Below are 25,790 nucleotides of genomic sequence, written 5' to 3' on the forward strand. Positions count from 1 at the left end.
GTGCAGAAGGAAGCCACCCGACCCATTGAGTCTGCACCGACCCTTCAAAAGAGAACCCAACCAAGCCCAATCTCCCACCCCATTCTTGCAACCCTACCCAACCTTTGGATATGTAGGGGGAATTTATCATAGCCAATCCACTTAACCTGTATAACTTTGGACTGTGGGAGGAAACGGGAGCACCCGGAAGGAACGCATGCAGACATGGGGAGAATGTGCAAACACCACATAGACAATCACCCAAGGTGAGAATCAAGCCCTGGTCCCTGGCACTGTGAGGCAGCAGTACTAACCACTGTGCCAATGTGCTGCCCTGCAGTGCATCTTGTAGACAGTACACACAGCTGCCATTGTGCATTAGTGATGGAGGGAGTGAATGTTGAAGGTGGTGGAAAAGGTGCCAGTTATGTGGATTACGTTGTTCTGGATGGTGTTGAGCTTCTTGAGTGTTGTTTGAGCTGCACTCATCCAGGCAAGTGGGGAGCATTCCATCACTTTCCTTGTAGATAGTGGACAGGCTATGGGGAGTCAGGAGGTGAGTTACTCACCATAGAATTACCAGCCTCTGACCTGCTCTTGTTGCAGCAGTATTTATGTGGCTAGTCCAGTTTAGTTTCTGGTCAATTGTAACCCTCAGGATGTTGACAATGGGGCATTTACGATGGTAATGCCGTTGAACGTCAAGGGGAGATAGTTGGAATCTCTCCTGTGGAGATGTTCATTGCCTGGCACTTGTGTGGCATGAATGTTACTCGCCAATTATCGTCCAAGCCTGAATATTGTCCAGGTCTTTGGACATAACCTGTTTTATTATCTGAAGAGTCACAAATGTGCAAACATCAGTGAACACCTCCATTTTTGATCTTATAATGGAGGGAAGGTTATTGATGAAACAGCTGAAGATGGTTGGGCTTAGGACACAACACGGAGAAATTCCTGCAGTGATGTCCTGGGGCTGAGATGATTGATATCCAACAACCACAACACTCTCCCTTTGTGTCAGGTGTTGCTCCAATCCCCTGATTCCCATTGACTGCAGTTTTGCTTCGCCTCCTCGATGCAATACCCAATCAAATGCTGCTTTGATGTCATGGGCAGTCACTCTCACCTTACCTTTGAGTTCAGCTCTTTTCAGAGCTGAGTAAATAAACTCTTTTAAGTGAATAAGGAGAAGCTGGCAGATCAGTACCCTGAGGGCAGAGACTTAAAGTAGTTGCCAAAAGAACTGGAAGGAAAATATTGAAAAACGTTAGACAGCAAGATTTTGTGATCTGGAAGGGGCTGCTTGACAGGTGGGTGGGAGCAGATCCAGTAGCAACTTTCAAAAGTGGATTGGATAAATACTTGAAAAGTGGAAAGAGCAGGGGAGAAGGGGGCTAATTGGTTAAACTTTTCCAAAGATGCGGAACAATGGGCCAAATGAGCATTTTCTGTGCTGTATCATTTTACGATTCTATGATTGGATGTTTCTTTGGCTTTATCATCTGAATTGAAGCTCACAGAAAGAACCTCAGGGCTCTGTCAACATGAACTGAACACAGGCATGGCAGCTGGGAGTATAACGGAAACAACATTTACATCAGAGTCTTCCATGTCTTCTACTTGTCAAGCACCCTGTCCCTGAAAGATCACACTGACAATGAGAGAATTATCATTCACCAAATATAGATGGTATGCTGAGGCAGAATCTCGGTGAACCAACAGCTTTTGAAAAGGTCATCTATGTTTGAACGCTGCCTAAATGCTAAGCAATTCCATCGTTTAAGCGTGGCAAGATTTATTTCTGAATAGATCGCAGTTTCCCCAGCCAATGATTCTTTGTCTAATTTCTTTTCTGTCTGCTGTTTAGTCAACTTTTTGGAGAAATACAGCATTTTTAATCAGGAGGAGCTGGCACGGTACAAAACGAAATTCAAAGAGGTAAGTGTTGAATCAAGAGTCAGTTTGCTGCCCTCCCACAGATAGATCAGTGCAAGGAATATCCAGCTGGGTATCTGGTTCAAATCCCCCAAATTTCTTTCAGGTCATATCTACAGCAACAACTTGTCTTTATATAACAGATTCAAAGTAGTAAAATGTCCCATAGGAGTTTAATGAAACAAAAGTTGACACCAAGTTGGGCGATATTCAGACAGGTGATAAAGTGATGGTTTTGAAGTAGCATTTTAAAGAAGGAGAGAAAGGCAACAAGGTTTGGGGAGGGAATTCCAGAACTTCAGGTCTTTAATAAGGATACATGAGTCCAAGCCTAGTAAAAGTAAGAACAACGTTTTATTTATAATGTATTTACACTCCCTGGCAGACCCCTACCTGGTACCTTTCTGGTCAGTACCTTATTGGCTGACCTTATATACTCTAGGTAATTGAGATACCCCGCCCCTAGCAGCGGGAGTTCATACTCCCTCCACAAGGAGCATGGGGAAGACCATTTCCTCCCATAGTTCCCATGTGGGATGTTACAGAGCCCAGACAGCTAAAGGCACAGCCACCAATCGTGGAGTGATTAAGATCAAGGATGTGCAAGATACCATAATTAGAGGAGCACAGATAGCTCCCAGGCTTATAGGGCTAGAGGAGGTTGCAGAGTTGGGTGGGTTGAGATTTAAAAATGAGGATGAGAATTTTAAAAATGAGGTGTTGCTTGCCTGGTGGACAGTACAGATCAGCAAGCATGGAACGCCATTGCGAATTGGGCTTGGTGTGGGATAGAATATGGTGTGAATTATGACTGTCAATAAAAGGCATTAGTCCAAATACGTCAAATGCACGATTTCAGGGAAAGCTTACATTTGGTGCGAATATGGGCCAGAGAGGTTGAAATTGAGGAGAGAAATTACTAAAATTAAGAAATGGAATTAGGCTGGCACAGTCATGATGGGCCAACTGGCCTCCTTCTGTGCTGTAAGTTTATCACTTTCTAATAAGTTGTAAGTAAAAAAAGGAGAGGAAGTCTGGGAGGAGGAGGGAAGAGGTGAACATTCTGGAAGAAGGAAAGAGAAAAATGAAGGAGAAATGTACATCTGGAAGTAAAGGGAGGATAAGGGATTGAGAAAAACTGGAGCAGAGAAAAAAGAAACAAAAGGCAAATGGCAGACTGTAGTGAAGGAGAGGAGTGACACAGTAATGATGAAGAAGAGAGACAGATACAAATATAGAGAGAGAAATGAAGGAAGGAGAGAGAGAGATAATTGAAGGAAAGAAACAGATAGAAAGACAAGATGGATCTAAGGGAAAGCTAGATAAATACATGAGGGAGAAAGGATATATTTTTGAGGTGAGATAGAGAGGGAATGGGAGAAAGCTCACGTGGAGCATTAACAATGACATAAACAGTCGGGCCAAATGGCCTGTTCAGTGTGGTAGAATTGATGTAATTCTATGTAATTAATTGTAGCACTTCTCTCGATCTTTGTGCAGATGTGCCTGGTGTATTCCCTCTGTGTCTGGTTAAGATTCCTTACTAACTCTCTTTGTCCTTTCTCAATTGCCTTATAGGTGGATAATGATAATGATGGCTGCTTGTCTTGTGTCGAGGTAGTAATGGCTTTGAAAGAAATGGTTCCATTGGGAGCACTCACCGACTCTGAAGAAATTTATATCTACAGGGTAATTTTATTAACACAGCTGCTGAGAAGCTTTGACATTCTGTAATCATACAGTCCTTTAGTAACTATTAAACCGAGACTCCTTTCACCGTTACCCCCTGATCTTGTTGCAGAATTATAGTTTTCAAGTCCCTGCCTGTGACTGGTCCACATCGGTGTAAGGATTTCCCTTTGTCTGGTTCCAGCTTGGCGGCAGGTGATGTGGGTCGCTATGTCAACCTTGGCTACAAGACGCTTGTTGTTAAAGTCATTTATAAACAGGGGCATCCAGACTGGAGTGTTATTCATAATTTTAATGTTGCAACCCAATCCAATTTTTCTGCCACTTGTATATGTGAAAATGCGAACTAGATCTGTCGCCACACATCACTGGGTTGGATCTTTCGAAAAGTTCTGCTGATATAGCAGCATAAAATTTCTGATTGATGAAATTCATGCAAGTTTTTTTAAAAAGAAGAGAGACTGATATTTCTATAGCACCCTTCATGACCTCAGAACGTCTGGAAAGTGTTTTGCAGCCAATGAAGTCCTTCTAAAGTGTTATCATTGTGGTGATGCAGGAAGTGCAGCGGCCAATCTGCAAATCTGCACACAGCACGTTCCCACAAACAGCAGTCTGATAATGACCAGATAGTCAGTATTAGTGATGTTGCTGAGATGTAAATATTGGCTAGAACAACAGGGATAATTCCCTGCATTTCTTTGATAACTGACTGCATGATCTTTTACATCAACCTGAAAAGACAGCTAGCACCTCGGTTTAACAAAACATCCAAAAAACAGTGGGTGGGTTTCTCCTTTTCAGAGACTATGGGCTGAATTCTCCGCCGTCAGGATGCTCCGTTTTGCCGGCAGCCCGGGAGTTTCCTGATGGCGTGGGGCTGCCCCATAGTGGGAAACCCCATTGAGCAGCTGGCGAAACGGAGAATCCTGATGGCGTATTGAACCAGAAATCTGGTGAGGTGGGATGGAGAAAGCCGCCCTATGTTCTCCTGCTGGAGCTGAAATGCAACCGGTTTACAATCTCCCTGGGAAGACAAATCTGTAACCGATTCAGTGTTCCACAGCGTGCAAATGTATGCATGGCGTGGAATATGAGGGATGCCCAGACAATACCGGTATTGGGCTGAGATCTTGAGCTGGCGGCCCGCTAGTGAGGTCCCACGGCCACTCCCTCACCAGCACTGCAAACCGGCCCCAAATACTCCTGCATTGGAAATCAGCCCCAAACTACCCCCCTGCACTTCAAATAGGCGTTAAGCCCCCCCCCCCACCACGGCACTGCAAATAGGCCCCTCCCTCCTCCCCCCCCCCCCCCCCCCGCCCTTGCACCTTACAGCAGCAACCAACACCCGGATTGCCTGGGTGCCCCCTACATCCAAGTAAGGGCTGACCCGCATCCCCCCCCCCCCCCCCCCGCAGAGGAGCCCACACACCCCCACAGGGACCCCTGTAATAGAGAGACCCCCACAGGGATACATGGAATAGGGATCCCCCACATTGGGTCTTAATGACCCATTTGCATCTACTTAGGGGTCCCGGCACCCTATTCTCCAGCCTTTCACGATGTCCCTGGGGCTGGGAATCACATAGGCGTGGATCACTTGTAGTCTCTACCAGCGTGGCCCCCTTGGCCCACCGTGAGGTACACCAGGCAGGTAAATACCCATTCGAACCCATCCGAGAGCCATCCTGCCCTGCCACAAAGCACTATCTGCCCACACCTCCTGGAATTGGGGGACCCCTTCACAAGAGTCCCTGTAAGAAGAATCCCAATATGGGCCCCTGTAATAGGGGGAGCCCCACAGGGACCCCTGTGGAGAAGGTACCCCCCCCCCCCCACATCTCCTCCCCCCACACTGACCTACCCCCAGAAAAGATCCCTGTTTGGAAGCTAGATATCAGTCCAGTCGGGGGCAGAGAGAGGAATTACAACTGTAACACTTACCTTGAAGCTCTGCTTGTCCATTCCTTGAAGGAGAACAGCTGTGACTGCCTCTGGTTCCCACAGATCTATTAGCTACAAACCATTCATAGTTTCCAGTAGTGCTCTGTGATTGACAAACTATCTGCAACTTTGATTCCTTAATCTCACTTCACAATTTAGTGGCCTAAATGGTGAAACCCCAATTTTTGTAAACATTGACCATATCAAAAAGAGTTAAGTGCATTCCAAGCACTAGGTGAATTCCAATCACTCAAGCGTGTGATTTCACTGCACTTACCTCTCTTTGATGTGGTCAATGTTTACAAACATTGGTATTTCTGGTTCTCTGGGGGGCTACCCCTATTAAAGGAGGTCCCTGTGGGGGGTCCCCTTAGTACAGAGTCCCTGGTGGTGTCCCTATTATAGGGGCCCTTGTGTGGGTTACCCCTATTAAAGGGTGTTCCTGTGAGGGTCCCGCTATTACATGTTCCCTGGGGGGGTGTCTCCCTATTACAGGAATCCCTGGATGGGGCACAGGGGGGGACATCTGGTAGAGAAGGCGTGGGCAGATAGTGCTTTGTGGCAGGGCAGGGGGGCTCTCGGATGGGCTCGAATGATATTTACCTGCCTGATGTACCTCACGGTGGGCCGAGGGGGCCACGCTGGTAGAGACTACAAGTGATCCATGCCCATGTGATTCCCAGCCCCGGGGATATCCTGAAAGGCTGGAGAATAGAGTGCTGGGCCCCCTAAGTAGATGCAAATGGGTCATTAAGACCCATTTTCATTCATTTGCATCCCACCGCCAGTGTGCATTGTGGAGCTCGTCCCCTTTGCCAATGGCTCCTATAGTTTATGTTCAGAGTTTGGGCACCTCTGAATTATCTTCTATATTTCTAGCCAGGTAGTGTGCAATGCAGCCTCATGCACCACATTTCAACTTTAAAAGATATTGCCCTAAATCTTCAGTCTGCGAACTTCGCAGAATGGAACTCTTAAGTGTAGATTTTCATTCAAAGGCCAGCTTAGTTTGTGCAGTACCTGGCTGTCCCAGTATTGGTGCCTCTGTGCACACAAGTCGGAGTGTGATGGAATACTCTCCACTTGCCTGGATGAGTGCAGCTCTAACAACACTCAGGAAGCTCAACACCATCCAGAACAAAGCAGCCTGCTTGTTAGGCATCCCGGCCACCACCTTAACCATTCCTCCACCACCAATGCCCAATGGCAGCAGTGTGTACCATCTACAAGATGCACTGCAGAAACTTTTCAAGATTTCTTCGGCAGCACTTTTCAAACCTGCAACCTCTACCGCCTAAAGGACTAAGATAGCAGACACGTGGGAACACATTGTAAGGTTCCCTTTCAGTCACATACCATCCTGACTTGGAACATTAATGTCAATCCTTCCCCATCGCAGGGTCAGGATCCTGGAAATTCCTTGCTCACAGCACTATGAGTGTACCTTTCACAGATGGACTACAGCGGTTCAAAATTGCAGCTCACCACCACCTTCTCAAGAGGGAAGAGGAACTAGCAATAACTTGCCAGCAATGCCCAACTTCTGAGATTCAATTTGAAAAGGCCTCCTGAAATTCCAGGACTTATATCATTGAATTTCTATTGTAACTGTGCCAAGTTGATATGTGTTTTTGAGTTGGTTCTCCCTAAATGCGCTGCTTTTGATTGTCACATTGTTCTTTCAGATTCTGGAGAGCCTGGATTACAATGTCATTGAAGGTTTGACAAATTTTCGGCTGTTTGCAGTGATGGCTAGCCTGGCACAGAAAATCACAAAATTGGAGTAAGTTTGTGGTTGGGAATGTTCAGTGCTGCTCACCATTAATTACTTGATGATAGCATAACACAGATTAACATGGAGAAAGGGGCTGAACTCCAGAGGTGAGGTAGAGTGATTGCCCTTGACATCAAGGTAGCATTTGGCCGAGTATGGCATCAAGGAGCCCGAGCTAAACTGGAATCAATGGGAATCAGGGGGAAAGCCCTCTGCTGATTGGAGCCATACCTGACACAAAGGAAGATGGTTGTGGTGGTTGGAGGTCAGTCATTTCAGCCCCGGGATATCACTGCAGGCATTTCTCAGGGTAGTGTCCTAGGCCTAACCATCTCAGCTGCTTCATCGGTGACTTCCCTTCCATCATAAGGTCAGAATTGGGGATGTTTGCTGATGATTGATGTCAAGGGCAGTCACTCTCACCTCACCTCTGGCATTCAGCTCTTTTGTCCATGTTTGAACCAAGGCTGTAAGAGGTCAGGAGCTGAGTGACCCTGGCAGAACCCAAACTGAGCACCTGTGAGCAGGTTATTGCTGAGTAAGTGCCACTTGATAGCACTGTTGATGACTCCTCCCATCACTTTGCTGATGACGGAGAGTAGACTGATAGGGTGGTAATTGGCTGGGTTGGATTTGTCCTACTTCTTGTGTACAGGACACACCTGGGCAATTTCCTACATTGCCGGTTAAATATCAGTATTGTAGCTGTACTGGAACAGCTTAGCTAGGGGTGTGGCAAATACTCGAGCACATGTCTTCAGTACTATTGCCGGAATAATGTCAGTGCCCTTTGCAGTATCCAGTGCTTTCAGCCGTTTCCTAATATCATGTGGAGTGAATCTTATACGCTGAAGACTGGCATCTGTGAAGCTGGGGACTTCCAAAGGAGACAGAGATGGATCATCCACTCGGCACTTCTGGCTGAAGATTGTTGCAAATGCCTCAGCCTTGTCTTTTGTACAGATGTGCTGGGCTCCTCCATCATTGCGGATGGGGATATTTATGGAGCCTCCTCCTCCACTGAGTTGTTTAATTGTCCATCACCATTCACGACTGGAGGAGGCAGGGCTGCAGAGCTTAGATCTGATGTGTTTGTTGTGGAATCACTTAGCTCTGTCTATTTCTTGCTGCTTTTGCTGTTTGGCACACAAGTGGTCCTATGTTGACACCTCATTTTTCGGTATGCCTGATGTTGCTCCTGGCATGCCCTCCTGCACTCTTCATTGAACCAGGGTTGATCCCCTGGTTTGCTGCTAACAGTAGAGTGGGAGATATGCCAGGCCATGAAATTGCAGATTGTGGTTGAGTACAATTCTGCTGATACTGATGGCCCCTCAGTGCCTCATGGATGCCCAGTCTTGAGTTGCTAGAACTATTCAAAGTCTATTTCATTTAGCACAGTGGTAATGCCACACAACACGATAGAGGGCATCCTCAGTGTGAAGAGGGACTTTGTCTCCACAAGGACTGTGCAGTGGCCACTTTGAACCAATGCTGTAATGAGGTCAGGAGCTGAGTGACCCTATTAGAACCCAAACTGAGCGCCTGAGAGCAGGTTATTGCTGAGTAAGTGCCACTTGATAGCACTGTTGATGACTCCTTCCATCACTTTGCTGATGATGGAGAGTAGACTGATCGGGTGGTAATTGGCTGGGTTGGATTTGTCCTGTTTCTTGTGTACAGGACACAACTGGGCAATTTTCCACATTGCAGGGCAGATGCCAGTGTTGTAGCTGTACTGGAACAGCTTGGCTAGGGGTGCGGCCAGTTCTGGAGCACAAGCCGACTGATCACTATTGATGGAATATTGTCAGGGCCCATAGCCTTTGCAGTGTCCAGTGCTTTCAGCAGTTTCTTGATATCACGCAGAGTGAATCGTATTCGCTGAAGACTGACATTTGTGATCATCACAGAATCCCTACGGTGCAGAAAGAGGCCATTCAGCCCATCGAGTCTCTACCAACTGAACATCCTAAACAGGCCCTAACCCCGTAACCCCACCTAACTTGCACAACCCTGGACATTAAGGGGCAATTCAGCACGGCCAATCCACCTCACATGCACATCTTTGGACTGTGGGAGGAAACTGGAGCACCCGGAAGAAACCCACGCACACACGGGGAGAATGTACAAACTCCACACAGAAAGTGAACCAAGGCCGGAATTGAATCCGGGTCCCTGGCACTGTGAGGCAGCAGTGCTAACCACTGTATCACCAGGCTGCCCTTTGTTGGGGACCTCTGGAGGATACCGAGATGGATCAACTACTCGACACTTCAGACTGAATGCCTCGGTCTTGTCTTTTTCACATATGTACTGGGCTCATCCATCATTAAGGATGGGGATATTTGTGGAGCATCCTCCTCCAGTAAGTTGTTTAATTGTCCTCTACCATTCACGGCTGGATGTGGCAGGACTGCAGAGGTTAGATCTGATGTGTTTGTTGTGGAATCGCTTAGCTCTGCCTATTACTTGTTGCTTATGCCGTTTGGCACACACGTAGTCTTGTGATGTTGCTTCACCAGGTTGACACCTCATTTTTTGGTATGCCTGCCTCCTGGCATGCTTTCCTGAACTCGTCATTTAACCAGGGTTGATCCCTTGACTTGGTGGTAATGGTAGAGTGGAGAATATGCCGGGTTATGAGGTTTCAGATTGTGGTTGAGTACAATTCTGCTGCTGCTGATGGTCCACAGTGCCTCATGGATGCCCAGTCTTGAGTTGCTAAATGTTTTTGAGAGATCAGTCTGACACCACTTTACATACAGACATTTGTTTCACAGTTATAATTGCAGCAATTTAGGGCAGCATGGTGGGTTAGCCCTCCTGCCTGCCTCACGGCGCTGAGGTTCCAGGTTCGATCCCGGCTCTGGGTCACTGTCCGTGTGGAGTTTGCAAATTCTCCCCATGTTTGCGTGGGTTTCGCCCCCAAAACCCAAAAATGTGCAGGGTAGGTGGATTGGTCACACTAAATTGCCCTTTAATTGGAAAAAAATAATTGGGTACTCTAAATTCATTAAAAAAAAATTTTTTTAAATAATTGCAGCAATTTTATTCATTTTTGTGTCAGCATAAACTTTGCCGTTTTCCTGGGAAAATTAATTTTCCAAGCCAGTGCTACCACATCAGGCATCATTGGGCTTTGTTTTCCTCTGCCATAGCTGCCTACTACTTTTAGCATCTTTCTGGAATATGCTGATCACTGTAGCTTCTTTTTTCTAGGACTAACCATTTTTCCAATTGTGGGGCGAAATTCTCCATTATCGGCGGAAAGTCCGCCGATCGGCGCAAAAAACGGCGCAAATCCCACTTGCGTCACGTCATAAAAATGGGCCGATATTCTGCGGCCCGAAATGGGCTAGCAGCGACGTAACGGGATCCGCGCTTGCGCAGTGGTTCACGCCGTGCAGCGTCATACGCGCTGCACGGCGTGACGGCTCATAAGGCCGCGCAGCTCCCCCCCACCCGACCGGAACAGCCGACCGCAACACCCGACTTGATGGCTGGCCGTAGCTCAGCCCCGAGGTTCGAGTCACGCGATGTGGAGGCGCTCCTGGATGCGGTGGAGCAGAGGAGGGACGCCCTGTATCCCGGGCACGGCCGCAGAGTTGCCCCACGCCACAGCCGGCGTCTGTGGAGGGAGGTGGCAGAGGCCGTCACCGCTGTGGCGCTAACACCACGGACAGGCACCCAGTGCCACAAGAAGGTGAACGACCTCGTCAGAGCAGGCAGGGTGAGCCTCCCCCATATCCCCCATATCCCCCCTCCCCCAAATCCCCCCCTCCCCCATATCCCCCCCTCCCCCATATCCCCCATATTCCCCCCTCCCCCATATCCCCCCTCCCCCATATCCCCCATATCCCCCCCCTCCCCCATATCCCCCTTATTCCCCCCTCCCACATATCCCCCCCTCCCCCATATCCCCCCTCCCCCATATCCCCCATATCCCCCCTCCCCCATATCCCCCATATTCCCCCCTCCCCCATATCCCCCCTCCCCATATCCCCCATATCCCCCCCTCCCCCATATCCCCCCTCCCCCATATCCCCCATATCCCCCCTCCCCTATATCCCCCATATTCTCCCCTCCCCCATATCCCCCATATTCCCCCCTCCCCCATATCCCCCCTCCCCCATATCCCCCATATCCCCCCTCCCCCATATCCCCCCCTCCCCCATATCCCCAAGTGAATCCAGCCCTAACCTTAACCTCTGCAATGCACGCGCAACCGATGGCGTGCATTCATATACCTGCCTAACACTGTTGCCTTTTACCCCTGCCACCCCCCCCCCCCCCCCCCAGGAGAAGCGCGCACACAACAATAGGGAGCATGTGAGGACTGGAGGAGGGCCCGCTGATGAGAGGCCACTGACCGTACACGAGGAAAGGGCCCTGGAACTGGCTGGCGGACCTGAGGACCGGGAGGTTGCTGATGCATAGGTCGGGGCCCCACGAGCAAGTGAGCCACCAACAGCCCGTCCCCATATCCCCCCTCCCCTATATCCCCCTCCCCCGTATCACCTGATCACTGCCTGATGTCTAACCATGCATGCTTCATTGTGTATCGCAGGACCAAACGTCCAGGCACCCATCCCCGCAGATGCAGACCGCCCGCAGGATGCCCCTCGGAGACCACAGGAGACGGAGAGACCCGCACCCTCCAGCATGCGACGCCCGCAGGATGCCCCTCGGAGACCACAGGAGACGGAGAGACCCGCACCCTCCAGCATGCGACGCCCGCAGGAAGCCCCTCGCACACCACGGGAGACGGAGAGACCCGGACCCTCCAGCATGCGACGCCCGCAGGATGCCCCTCGGAGACCACGTGAGACGGAGAGACCCGAACCCTCCAGCATGCGACGCCCGCAGGATGCCCCTCGGAGACCACGGGAGACGGAGAGACCCGGACCCTCCAGCATGCGACGCCCGCAGGATGCCCCTCGCACACCACGGGAGACGGAGAGACCTGGAGCAACAGGGAGACGACACCCCCGTCACGTGCGGGAGCGACCACCCAGCGATGAGGGGGGCAGCCACAGGCCCCCGTCACATCCGAGCCAGGACACCACTACCCAGGACACCACTATCCAGGACACCACTACCCAGGACACCACTACCCAGGACACCCCTACCCGGGACACCACTACCCAGGACACCCCTACCCGGGACACCACTACCCGGGACAGCACTACCCGGGACAGCACTACCCGGGACAGCACTACCCAGGACACCCCTACCCGGGAAGACGAAATACCGGACAGTGACTCAGAGTGGATGGGTGGAGACGAACCCCCACACCAAAGTGCCATGGACTCAGAGTGGGACGAAGAGCACGACACAACGCCACTGCTGTCACCAACACCCTCCACCATCGCAGAAACACTCACCACGGTTGGGCACTTTAGTGATGAGGCATCTGGTACACTCACTGGTGCGCACAACACAGCCGTCCCGGTACAGCAGGTGGAGGTAGGAGCAGCAGAGGGACCGGGCGGTCGGAGGGCAGCCCAGGCCAAGCGAACATCTGCCGCCCAGATGGATCCCGGGTTCCTGCAGTTACCACACCCACACATAGATCCGATGCAACCACTGACACGGAGACGAGCGAATAGGGTGACGGGTGGCTTGCGGCGGCTGCGGTCGCAGGTGGAGGAGTCCACCCGCGTCCAGGAGCTGGGAGTGGTCCCGGTCATGCGTGCCACCCAGGCTGACACCGCACGGGTGGCGTCCGCGGTGGAGGCAATGGGTGCGACGGTGTCAGACATGGGGAACGGTTTGCGAGGCCTGGGGCCTTCCGTGCAGGCGGCGTCTGTGGCCCAGGAAATGGCTGCCCTCTCACAGGAGGCCATGAGCCAGTGCCAGCGCCAGATGGCAGAGGCGCTCAACGCCATAGCCCAGTCTCAGCACGCCATAGCCCAGTCTCAGCAGGCCATGGCCCAGTCTCAGCAGGCCATGGCCCAGTCTCAGCAGGCCATAGCCCAGTCTCTGCAGGCCATGGCCCAGTCTCTGCAGGCCATGGCCCAGTCTCAGCAGGCCATCGCTGAGGGCATCGGCGCCAGTGGCCATGTGCAAGCTGGCGTCGCACTGTCGCAGACAGGGTTCGACAACCCCCTGGGCTCCATGGCTGCAAACCTGCAGACCCCTGTCGATACCAGCACGGGCCTCCAGGACTGGCAGCGCCAGATGTCGGGGGCGCGTCGGATGGCCAGTCCGTTCGCATCCCCCACCCATGTAGAGGCCTGGGGGCCATCGGGCACCCCGAGGGAGGAGGAGGTGGTGTGGTCCGTCCCGGCTCCCTCTGTAGGGGAGGTCCCGGTACACCGCGACACCTCGGACTCCCCCCCTTCCGTCCCAGGTGCATCGGGTGGGCAACGGGCAGGACAGGCTGGCAGCTCGCCATCCCAGTCGCCCGGGCCGCAGCCTGGCCCATCTAGGCCAGGACGCCCCAGGAAACGGCCGCCAAAGGGATCCAGTGTCAGAGGGCAGGAATCACAGGAGTCCACCTCCAGTTCTGCTGTACCGTCTGGGGAACCACGTAGACGTAGTCAAAGGGCCCGTAAGGCCAAACAATTAGACACTGAGTAAGTTGGCATGGGTGCAGGGCACAGATGAGTTTTAGGGGCTAGGGCACGTGCATGAACTCCTTTGGTTATTAAAGTCAATGTTACACCTACCGAAGCTGCCTTTGTGCTCTGTCCAAAGTGTGCGGGGGTGTCATGTACGTTGAGCGCAAGTGTGTGTGTGAGGGGTGGTCTTACCTCAGCCCCAGATGAGTCTGCCCCCTTCCCCCTGGGCCGCCATCAACATCCCCCGGGCAGAGGACGGGACCGTGCGCTGCAGTGTCACAGCCGCATGCAGGGATGGTCCGGGTGGATGGTGGTACTGTGGCCATGGGTCAGACATAGTCCAACGATGTAGAGCCAGGAGCTCATCGGAGGCGGGTTGTCATCATTCTCCATGGCCTGCGATAGACACGCGTCCACCCGCAACTGGGTGAGCCCGGCCCGCTGTGCCGCCGGTGGATCGGCAATTGGGGGTGGGGGGGTGGTGTGCATGCGGGTGGGGTGTGTGGGGTTGGGGAGGGGGGTGAGGGTGCTGGGTGGGTGGATGGGTGGGGGGTGTGGGTGGTCGGCTGTTGTCATGGTGTGCGGTCTGTGGCCACACTACCCGATTCCCACGCCCATCTAGTCAGTGAAGCGGGCGTCTATCAGTCTGTCCCGTGCCCGCTGGGCCAGCCGGTAACGGTGGACAGCCACCCGTCTGTGTCTACCCCGTCTGCCCTGACCATTGCCCCCATCCCCCTCATCTGGGGAGGACTGGGCCTCTTCCTGCTGCTCCTCCACTCCGCCCTCCTCTGCCTGCGGCACATCGCCCCTCTGCTGGGCTATGTTGTGCAGGACGCAGCACACCACAATGATGCGGCCGACCCTATCTGACCGATACTGGAGGGCGCCCCCAGAGAGGTCCAAGCACCTGAAACGCATCTTCAGCACGCCAAAGCACCTCTCGATCACCCCCCTTGTCGCTACATGGGCATCATTGTAGCGGTTCTCCGCCTCATTGCGTGGCCTCCGTATAGGCGTCATCAGCCACGATCACAATGGGTAGCCCCTGTCGCCCAGCAACCAGCCCCTCAGCCGGGGATGGCGTCCCTCGTACATGCCGGGGATGGATGACCGCGACAACACGAATGAGTCGTGTACACTGCCTGGGTGACGGGCGCAGACGTGCAGGATCATCATGCGGTGGTCGCAGACCACCTGTACGTTCATCGAATAGGTCCCCTTCCTATTAGTGAACATGGCCCTGTTCTCTGCAGGTGGCCGCACGGCGACGTGCATCCCATCGATCGCGCCCTGGACCATGGGGAACCCGGCAACGGCAGAGAAGCCCACGGCCTGGGCATCTTGGCTGGCCCGGTCCACGGGGAAGCGGATGTAGCGGTGCGCCATGGCATAAAGGGCATCTGTCACTGCCCGGATGCACCGATGCACCGATGTCTGCGATATGCCGGACAGGTCCCCACTCGGTGCCTGGAATGACCCCGTTGCATAAAAGTTCAGGGCCACCGTAACCAGTGCCACGCGGTGACAGGTGTGCCAGCAGGTGGCAGATGTGTGCCACGGTTTCCCGGCTCATCCGGAGTCTCCTCCTGCATTCCCGGTCCGTGAGGTCCTGGTATGACTGCCGGGGCCGGTACACACGGGGCGCCCTCGGGTGCCTCCGTTGCCATGGGGCCGCGACGTCCCCCTCCCCCTCCTCGTCCTGTCGGCCAGGTGTCCCTCCAGCCTGGGCGGCTGCCGCCTGCCCCTCTGCGGCAGCCTGCGCCGCCTCTCTGGCACGCTCCTCCTCCTCCTCCTCCTCCTCCTCCTCATCCAGGGCAACATAGACATGAGCGGCTGCCACCACGGCAGCCAACATCGCTGGATGGTCTGAAAACATGACGGCCTGGTGGGGGGAGGGGAACGACGACATGTCATCATTGACCATATCCCCTCCTCCCCCAGCCAGGTGGCATGGACCGCATGGGTCCAACTGTTGGAGGCTGGCACCTGGCCAGGTGGACCAACTCATTTGCCCTCCCATCACCCACCCCAGCACGGACCCCCCCCCAACCCCCAACCTCCACCCTGGCACGGACCCCCTCCCCAACCTCCACCCCGGCACGGACCCCCCCCCAACCCCCAACCTCCACCCCGGCACAGACCCCCTCCCCAACCTCCACCCCGGCACGGACCCCCTCCCCAACCCCCAACCTCCACCCCGGCACGGACCCCCCCCCCAACCTCCACCCCGGCACGGACCCCCTCCCCAACCCCCAACCTCCACCCCGGCACGGACCCCCCCCCCCCAACCACCACCCCGGCACGGACCCCCCCCCCAACCTCCACCCCGGCACGGACCCCCTCCCCAACCTCCACCCCGGCACGGACCCCCTCCACAACCTCCACCCCAGCACGGACCCCCCCCCCAACCACCAACCTCCACCCCGGCACGGACCCCCCCCCCAACCTCCACCCCGGCACGGACCCCCCCCCCAACCTCCACCCCGGCACGGACCCCCTCCCCAACCTCCACCCCGGCACGGACCCCCTCCCCAACCTCCACCCCAGCACGGACCCCCACAAACCCCCAACCTCCATCCCGGCACGGACACCCTCCCCAACCTCCACCCCAGCACGGACCCCCCCCAACCCCCAACCTCCACCCCGGCACGGACCCCCTCCCCAACCTCCACCCCGGCACGGACCCCCTCCCCAACCTCCACCCCGGCACGGACCCCCTCCCCAACCTGCACCCCAGCACGGACCCCCCCCCAACCTCCACCCCGGCACGGACCCCCCCCCCCAACCTCCACCCCGGCACGGACCCCCCCCCCCAACCTCCACCCCGGCACGGACCCCCTCCCCAACCTCCACCCCGGCACGGACCCCCTCCCCAACCTCCACCCCAGCACGGACCCCCCCCCAACCCGCAACCTCCATCCCGGCACGGACCCCCCTCCCCAACCTCCACCCCGGCACGGACCCCCTCACCAACCTCCACCCCGGCACGGACCCCCCCCCCAACCTCCACCCCGGCACGGCCCCCCCCCCCCAACCTCCACCCCGGCACGGACCCCCTCCCCAACCTCCACCCCGGCACGGACCCCCTCCCCAACCTCCACCCCAGCACGGACTCCCCCCCAACCCCCAACCTCCACCCCGGCACGGACCCCCTCCCCAACCTCCACCCCGGCACGGACCCCCTCCCCAACCCCCAACCTCCACCCCGGCACGGACCCCCCCCCCCAACCTCCACCCCGGCACGGGCCCCCCCCCCCAACCTCCACCCCGAACGGACCCCCTCCCCAACCTCCACCCCGGCACGGACCCCCCCCCCCCAACCTCCACCCCGGCACGGGCCCCCCTCCCCAACCTCCACCCCGGCACGGACCCCCTCCCCAACCTCCACCCCGGCACGGACCCCCTCCCCAACCTCCACCCCAGCACGGACCCCCCCCAACCCCCACCCCGGCACGGACCCCCTCCCCAACCTCCACCCCAGCACGGACCCCCCCCCAACCCGCAACCTCCATCCCGGCACGGACCCCCTCCCCAACCTCCACCCCGGCACGGACCCCCTCACCAACCTCCACCCCGGCACGGACCCCCCCCCCAACCTCCACCCCGGCACGGCCCCCCCCCCCAACCTCCACCCCGGCACGGACCCCCTCCCCAACCTCCACCCCGGCACGGACCCCCTCCCCAACCTCCACCCCAGCACGGACTCCCCCCCAACCCCCAACCTCCACCCCGGCACGGACCCCCTCCCCAACCTCCACCCCGGCACGGACCCCCTCCCCAACCCCCAACCTCCACCCCGGCACGGACCCCCCCCCCAACCTCCACCCCGGCACGGGCCCCCCCCCCCAACCTCCACCCCGAACGGACCCCCTCCCCAACCTCCACCCCGGCACGGACCCCCCCCCCCAACCTCCACCCCGGCACGGGCCCCCCTCCCCAACCTCCACCCCGGCACGGACCCCCTCCCCAACCTCCACCCCGGCACGGACCCCCTCCCCAACCTCCACCCCAGCACGGACCCCCCCCAACCCCCACCCCGGCACGGACCCCCTCCCCAACCTCCACCCCGGCACGGACCCCCTCCCCAACCCCCAACCTCCACCCCGGCACGGACCCCCCCCCCCAACCTCCACCCCGGCACGGACCCCCTCCCGGCACTCCCCCGGAGCCCAACCTACTCTAAACACCCCCCCCCCCTCCCCCCCCCCCTCCCCCCCCCCCCCCCCCGGCCGCACACACACACACACAAGCCGAGACACACCTCTCCTCACGCAATCAGTCTGCGGCCACGCCATTTCCTGCCCAGAGCCAACCCCCAAGGCCGTCACTCACCTCCTCGCTGGTCGGCGTGAGCCTGGAGCACCGGGTCACGGCGATGAAAAGGAGGTTTGATTAACGTCGACGTGAACGGTCATCACGTCGACGGGACTTCGGCCCATCCGGAAGGGAGAATATCGGCAGGCCGAAAATCGGCTGCCTTGCGCAGACCCGTGACATTCTCCGCGGCAGCGGCGCCATCAACGCCCCGCCGACTTTTCTCCCTTCGGAGACTTCGGCGGGGGCGGGGGCGGGATTCACGGCGGCCAACGGCCATTCTCCGACCCAGCGGGGGGTCGGAGAATGACGTCCGTGGTCTCTTGTCCCCATTTCCTTCTCTTCACCAATGTTGCCTGTGCTTTCAGCTGCCTGCACTAGAGTCTCTGGCCACCTCTCCACCATTCTTTCCTCTTTAACACTCTTCTTAAACCCACCTCGTTGACCCAACTTTGCCAAACCTGTCATAACCTCCTTATGTGGCTCCATGTCAAATTTTGTTCAATACCTTTTCTTGCAACATTTGGCCATGCGGTAGGCACTATTGAAATACAAGTTGTTGGTGATATGTCCTTTTAAATGTCCTCCCCAAGTTGTAGAAAATAATGCTCATAAACTATTTCAGACTTTTGGGGTTTTCGTAACCAGATGAGATATTTAAGGTAATTGGCAAAAATAAGAGGAGAGGTGAAAATAAATGATTTTATGTCGTGAGTTGTTATCTGGAATACATGAAAGAATGGTGAAAGCAGATTGTAACTTTCAAGAAAGAATTGGTAAAATGCCTGAAGGGGAGAATATTGAAAAGACTATGGAGAAAGAGCAGGGTATAGTGGGACAATTGGTTAGCTCTTTCAGAGATCAGGCGCAATGGGCTGAATGGCCTGCATCTGTGCTTTATGATACACAAACACAACTGATAACAAAAGCTGCATCCAGCACTGTCTCCTCATCCCATCGAAAGTTGCTAATCTTGTTTAAAAAATGATTGTGTTGATTAGAAGGATTTAAATCAGAAGACAAAATAAAAACACACCTGGATTAAGCAGCAGGTCAGGAAGCTTGCTACAATAAAAGCAAAATACTTCAGGGGCTGGATTATCCACACCCCGCGCCGAAATTGTGTTCGGCGACGGGGCGGAGAATCCAGTTTCACGCATGAAATTGGGACCGGCGCAGGTTCCACGATACACTGCCCCCCCCCTGAAAATGGAGTACATCACGCCGAGTATCCACCACCTGAGGCATTTGCTTGAGGCCCGTCCCGCCATTCTCCGCCCCCAGCCGGCTGAAGACCCGATGGCGTATTTCTAATGTGGTCCCACCATCCTGCAGACTCAGTCCGCAGCTGCCACAGTTGGGGACGGGCCGATCGGAGGGCAGGGGAGGCCTCATTTGGGAATGGGCTTTTATTGTGCGGGCGGCCTGGGTCGGGCGAGGGGGCAATCGAGGGCACTATTTCCGCACTCCAGGTCCGTGGTCTGAATCCGCCATGGAGAACGCGCGGCCTCTGACCCGAAAGTGCGGGAGGCTGCGAGCTCCACGACAGCTGCCTGCTAGCCCCCTGCAACAATCTGTGGCCTTTTGGCACCAGCTTTTCTGGGGTAAGAGACCACAGTTTTCACGGCGGCGTGGGGACATGGCGAGGTGCTGGTTTAGCACACTGGGCTTAACAGCTGGCTTGTAATGCAGGACAAGGCAGCAGCGCGGGTTCAATTCCCGTATCGGCCTCCCCAAACAGGCGGCGGAATGTGGCGACTAGGGGCTTTTCACAGTAACTTCATTGAAGCCTACTTGTGACAATAAGCGATTATTATTATTATTATTATTATTATTATTATTATTATTACATAGTCCCGAAATCGGAGAATCCAGCCCCAGATTCTGGAAAACTGAAATAAAAACAGACAATGTTGGAAATATTCAGCAGATCTGGCAGCACCTGTGGAAAGAGAAACTGGTTTATCCAAAAGATTTCCAAGTGTCATTTTGGGTGTGTTTGGCAGGGTGTTACCCGCTGGCTTTTTGGGTGAGATTCACACTGCTATTAAACCAAACTTAGGGTGTGATTGAATGGAAATGTTTCTAAGTATGGTAGCGAGCGGAAACTGCCACAGGCTCGCCAGCCCCCCGCTACCAAGGGGGAGCAGCACTTAAATCGTTCCTGCACAGCCAACCCCACACAGCTTGCTGCCATGCCACTGAGGAGACCAGCCCCATGATTCGGGGATGCCGACCTGGCCAAATTGTTGGACGTGGTTGAGACCAGACGGGATGCCCTGTTCCCCAAGGGGCTTGGAGGGTCAGCCGCAGGGCAGCCAGTGCCGCCTGGGAGGAAGTGGCAGCGGCCGTCACCTCGGTGAGCGTCACCAATGCCGTAAGAAGATCAACGACCTGCACGGATGGGTTGACACCAGTCCCCTGGCACCAGCCCCCACCCGTCACCCTCAACCCCACCGAGCATGCACCTGGCACTGCCCCCGCCCAGCACCGTTCCATGCCCCAGCCCACCCATGTCCAGCAGTGCTGTCCATGCCGCCTCAGTGGTGCAAGATCCAGACATGCATATTTGAATAAACCATTTGGCTCATCTAAACATGCGTTCGCCATATTCACCCGGTACCCGGGATTCAATGGCCGCACCTGTGAGGACTCAGTCAGGCAACGTTCAGTGCTGGTTCACACAAGTGTGAACAGGTGTGATGGCACCTAGAAGGGTCTCACAAGCGATTAGAGGCTATCGGGTTGTCGGGAACAGGGCAGAGTGGCACCCTGACACTCCCCTTGGCATCTGGGATCTCTGGCAATGCCAGCCTGGCACATTGGCAATGGCACTCTGGCAGTGCCGGTCTGGCAGGGGCAATGCCAGGGTGACAGGCTGGCAGTGCCAAGGTGTCTGGATGCCAGGTTGGCAGCGCCAGGGGTCTGGCCCAAGGGGGGGGCTTGTCCAGAAGAGTGGGGGTGACGGGGAGGAAGTCCGGGAGCCCCAGGGGGGTGAAGGGAGGGTGGTTCATGAAAATCGGGGGGGGGGGGGGGGGGGGGTGGAGCTCCAAGGGGGGAGGATCTAGAGATCGGTGCATCCTTCCAAAATGGCGCCCTGATTTGCAAGGAGCCTGTCCTGCTGGCAAGCTCAGTTCACCAATGCAGGATGGCTGCCGAAGTGTGGCCTCGACTGGGAGAAACTCCCCAAGGGAAAAAAATGGCAAAGTGCTGTTGAATAACAGGGTTATTCTCGGCCTGGTTCACCCGTCATCCTGTGCTTTGTGACCTAAAATGGCTCCCAGTCTAGTAATGATACATATAAAAATTCTCATCCTTCTTTACAAATTCCTCCATCACCTTTCCCTCCCCTACCTCTGTAACCTCTTCCAATCCTGCAATTTTCTGTGAGATATCTGTACTTCTCCAATTTTAATCCCTCCACCATCGGTGGCCATTCCCAAGGTGCCTGGACCCTAATCTTCAGAGGTTCGTCCCTAAACCTCCCTCCACTCTACCTCTCACTCCTTTAAGAGCCGTGAGGTGATGATGCAGCTGTACAAAACTTTGGTAAGGCCACATTTGGAGTACTGTGTACAGTTCTGGTCGCCTCATTTTAGGAAGGATGTGGAAGCTTTGGAAAAGGTGCAAAGGAGATTTACCAGGATGTTGCCTGGAATGGAGAGTAGGTCTTACGAGGAAAGGTTGAGGGTGCTAGGCCTTTTCTCATTAGAACGGAGAAGGATGAGGGGCAACTTGATAGAGGTTTATAAGATGATCAGGGGAATAGATAGAGTAGACAGTCAGAGACTTTTTCCCCGGGTGGAACAAACCATTACAAGGGGACATAAATTTAAGGTGAAAGGTGGAAGATATAGGAGGGATGTCAGAGGTAGGTTCTTTACCCAGAGAGTAGTGGGGGCATGGAATGCACTGCCTGTGGAAGTAGTTGAGTCGGAAACATTCGGGACCTTCAAGCAGCTATTGGATAGGTACATGGATTACGGTAAAATTATATAGTGTAGATTTATTTGTTCTTAAGGGCAGCACGGTAGCATTGTGGATAGCACAATTGCTTCACAGCTCCAGGGTCCCAGGTTCGATTCCGGCTTGGGTCACTGTCTGTGCGGAGTCTGCACATCCTCCCCGTGTCTGCGTGGGTTTCCTCCAGGTGCTCCGGTTTCCTCCCACAGTCCAAAAATGTGCAGGTTAGGTGGATTGGCCATGATAAATTGCCCTTAGTGTCCAAAATTGCCCTTGGTGTTGGGTGGAGGTGTTGAGTTTGGGTAGGGTGCTGTTTCCAAGAGCCGGTGCACACTCAAAGGGCCGAATGGCCTCCTTCTGCACTGTAAATTCAATGATAATCTATGATTAATCTAGGACAAAGGTTCGGCACAACATCATGGGCAGAAGGGCCTGTTCTGTGCTGTATTTTCTATGTTCTATGTAAGACACGCCAAAAAACCTATCTCTTTAATCCAGCATTCGGTCACCCGCCCTAATATCACCTTATCTGACTCAGTGTCAATTTTTATTTCATCACACTGCTGTGAAGCACCCTGGGAGCTTTCACTACATTGAAGGTGCTGTATATATGCGAGTGTTGTTTTATTCAATGTTCCTGTTATCTCAATACTAAAAACAGATGAAAGTAACTATGTTCATCTGTGCTGAGCTGTCCCAGCTCGTACAAAGTTCTCGTGCTGGGGTTATGCTCATTGTTTGCATAGTGCAATTCATTCCCCCTTTGCAGGATCATTACTTTTCCTGTCAACACTGTTTTCTGTCACTGTTGCCTCCTGAGGGCTGCTTCACCAATGAGGAGGCAGCAGTCATTCAAATGCGAGCTTGGAGTTTTTACTTCCCCTGTTTAATAATCAGTTTGGGAGCTCATTAGTGCACAGGCAATGCAGGACTAAGCGCTGTCATACTGCACATTGCAAGGAACAGCATGGTAAAACAGAATCACTTTTTGTTTCTGCTTAATTGCGGTGAAACCTTTTCATTGTCAAGCAGCGGGCGAGGATGGAGTCTGCCACTGTAGCAGACAGTTTTATCCGTTGCTCTTCCAAGATCAGACTGTGTCCTCTTTATTGTTTGAAGTCCAACCCCCACTCCATGCATGTAAGCAATCACAATGCCATCAGATCTGCTCACCATCACGTCATAAATACTACACAAAAGTTAACCGCCTCACTTAAAGAATGACATTGCACTGCTGAATTCTTGTCTCGTTCCTGAGGTGACAACGCCCAGGTTTAAGTTCAAATTTAAATGGCCAGAATGTAGCTTCAAATCCAGAGTTGAAATAGAGTTCCCGTCTGGTTTGTCTTTTCAAAAAACAGTTTACACCTGCACAGCGCTCCCTTACTCGGTGGGTCAATGTACCTCTGAGGCAAAGCTAACATTTATTACCCATCTGCTTTTGTCCAGGTTTGGAGCAACTTTTGGCCATTTTTTGGCCAACAATGTGGCCATTTCAGAGGGCAGTTAAGAGTCATTCACACTGCTGCGGGTCTGGAGTCGCAAGTGGCTCAAACCGGTTAAACACGGCAGATTCCTCTGCAAAGAGACATTAGTGAAACATCTGTTTTTTATGACAGTTTAATGGTCAGTTTTATTGGGAGCAACCTTTTCTTTCTAGATTTTGGTAAAATGGAATTCAAAGTCTCAAGTTGGAATTTCCACTCTCGGGAGTATGAGACCGGTAACAGAACACAACTATACTGTGCCTGGAGGACACAGTGAATCAGTCGGATTTTTGCAACAATCCCACAGCTTTCCCAGTCATTATTTCATAATGCTAGCTCCAATTCATTAAACTTATTCTCATTATTTACTCCAGGGAGATTTTGAGCCCATGACTGCTGGTTCTTTAAAAATTAATTCCTGGGATGTGGGCTAGGCCTGCATTCATATTGCCCATCCCTAATTGCCTCTGGAAGTGGTGGGAGCTGCTTTCTTGAACCGCGGCAGTCTATGTGGTCCAGGTACACCCACTGTGCTGTTAGGGAGGGAGTTCCAGGATTTTAACCCAGTGACAGCGAAGGAATGGTGATATATTTACAAGTCTGGGCGGTGTGTGGCTTGGAGGGGAACTTACAGGTGTTGTACAGTTGAAGGAGCCTTGTTGAGTTCCTGCAGTGTATCTTGTAGGTGATATATGCTGCCGCTGTGCATTAGTGGTGGAGGGAGTGAATGTTTGTGGATGGTGCCAATCAAATGGGCTGGTTTGCCCTGGACGTTGTCAAGCTTTTTGAGTGTTGTTGGAGCTGCACTCATCCAGGCACATGGGAAGCCCGGGAGATGGGGAGTCAGGAGCTGAGTTACTCACCACAGGATTCTCAACCTCTGACCTGCTCTTGTAGCCACATACAGCCACAGTATTTATATAGCTAGTCTATTTCAGTTTCTAGTCAATGGTAACCCAGGACGTTGATAGTGGGGGATTCAACAATGAAATGAAATGAAAATCGCTTATTGTCACAAGTAGGCTTCAAATGAAGTTACTGTGAAAAGCCCCTAGTCGCCACATTCCGGCGCCTGTTCGGGGAGGCTGTTACGGGAATCGAACCGTGCTGCTGGCCTGCCTTGGTCTGCTTTCAAAGCCAACGATTTAGCCCTGTGTAATAACATTGGTAATAACATTGAATGTCACAGGGTAATGATTAGAGTCTCTAGGGGCTGTTTAGCACAGGGCTAAATCGCTGGCTTTGAAAGCAGACCAAGGCAGGCCAGCAGCACTGATTCCCATAACAGCCTCCCCGAACAGGCGCCGGAATGTGGCGACTAGGGGCTTTTCACAGGAACTTCATTTGAAGCCTACTTGTGACAATAAGCGATTTTCATTTTCATTTCATTGTTTGTTGGAGATGGTCATTGCCTGTAACTTGTATGGTGCGAATGTTACTTGCCACGTGTCTGAATATTAATCTGGTCTTGCTGCAGTTGGACATGGGCTGCGTATCTGAGCGAATGGTCTTGAACATTGTGCAATTTTAGTAGACCATAATAAATTGAAGAAATAAATAAAGTTTTCTTACATTAACTATTATTTACTATTATTTACACAGCACGAATGATTCCAGTCGGGTCTCTCCTTCCCCTCGGTACTCAAACTGGCCGACTTTATATAGATGTCTAGTTATACATGGTTTAGGGTTCCATACCTCCTTTAACAGGGGAGCTTGCATTCAGCGAGGCTCACGGGGAGTTTAATAATTGGCACTTTGTAAGTCCCGTGAAGTTTATGACAACCCTCGCGCCCCCCCCCCCCCACGCGCGCGCCCCCCCCCCCCCCCCACATGTGCTGCGTCACCTGGTACAAAGAGCCTGGGCAGTCAATGTCGAATGGGGCAATGCCCTTTAAGGTCTTGGTTGTGGCGCACCTTCCCGCCAATGTCAGGGAAACCTGTGCAAAGGCTGGTCCAAAGTCTCCGTTCATCAGCATCTCAGCCGGGGTATCCCAGTCACGGCTTGTGGGGTTGTTCTACAACAAAACATGAACCAGGCCAGCCTAGTGTCCCTTCACCTCTGAAGACTGTTTCCATAATCCATCTGGACTGCCCTCCCATTTGAAACTGGGTGGTATTGGTATGGGAGAG

General features: G+C 53.8%; 1 protein-coding gene across 5 annotated transcripts in view; it reads left to right on the top strand.

Moving 5' to 3' along the window:
- The window catches only part of LOC140396304 (uncharacterized), a 286,423-nt gene that overhangs the window by 203,333 nt on the left and 57,300 nt on the right, over positions 1-25,790 (top strand). For all 5 annotated transcript variants that reach the window (XM_072484765.1, XM_072484763.1, XM_072484767.1 and 2 more), the window contains 3 exons: positions 1,850-1,920; positions 3,496-3,606; positions 7,239-7,336. In XM_072484765.1, the coding sequence (XP_072340866.1) occupies positions 1,850-1,920; positions 3,496-3,606; positions 7,239-7,336 (280 nt within the window). The remainder of the gene's footprint in view (positions 1-1,849; positions 1,921-3,495; positions 3,607-7,238; positions 7,337-25,790) is intronic.

This window comes from Scyliorhinus torazame, chromosome 19, assembly GCF_047496885.1.
Source record: "Scyliorhinus torazame isolate Kashiwa2021f chromosome 19, sScyTor2.1, whole genome shotgun sequence".
NCBI lineage: Eukaryota > Metazoa > Chordata > Chondrichthyes > Carcharhiniformes > Scyliorhinidae > Scyliorhinus > Scyliorhinus torazame.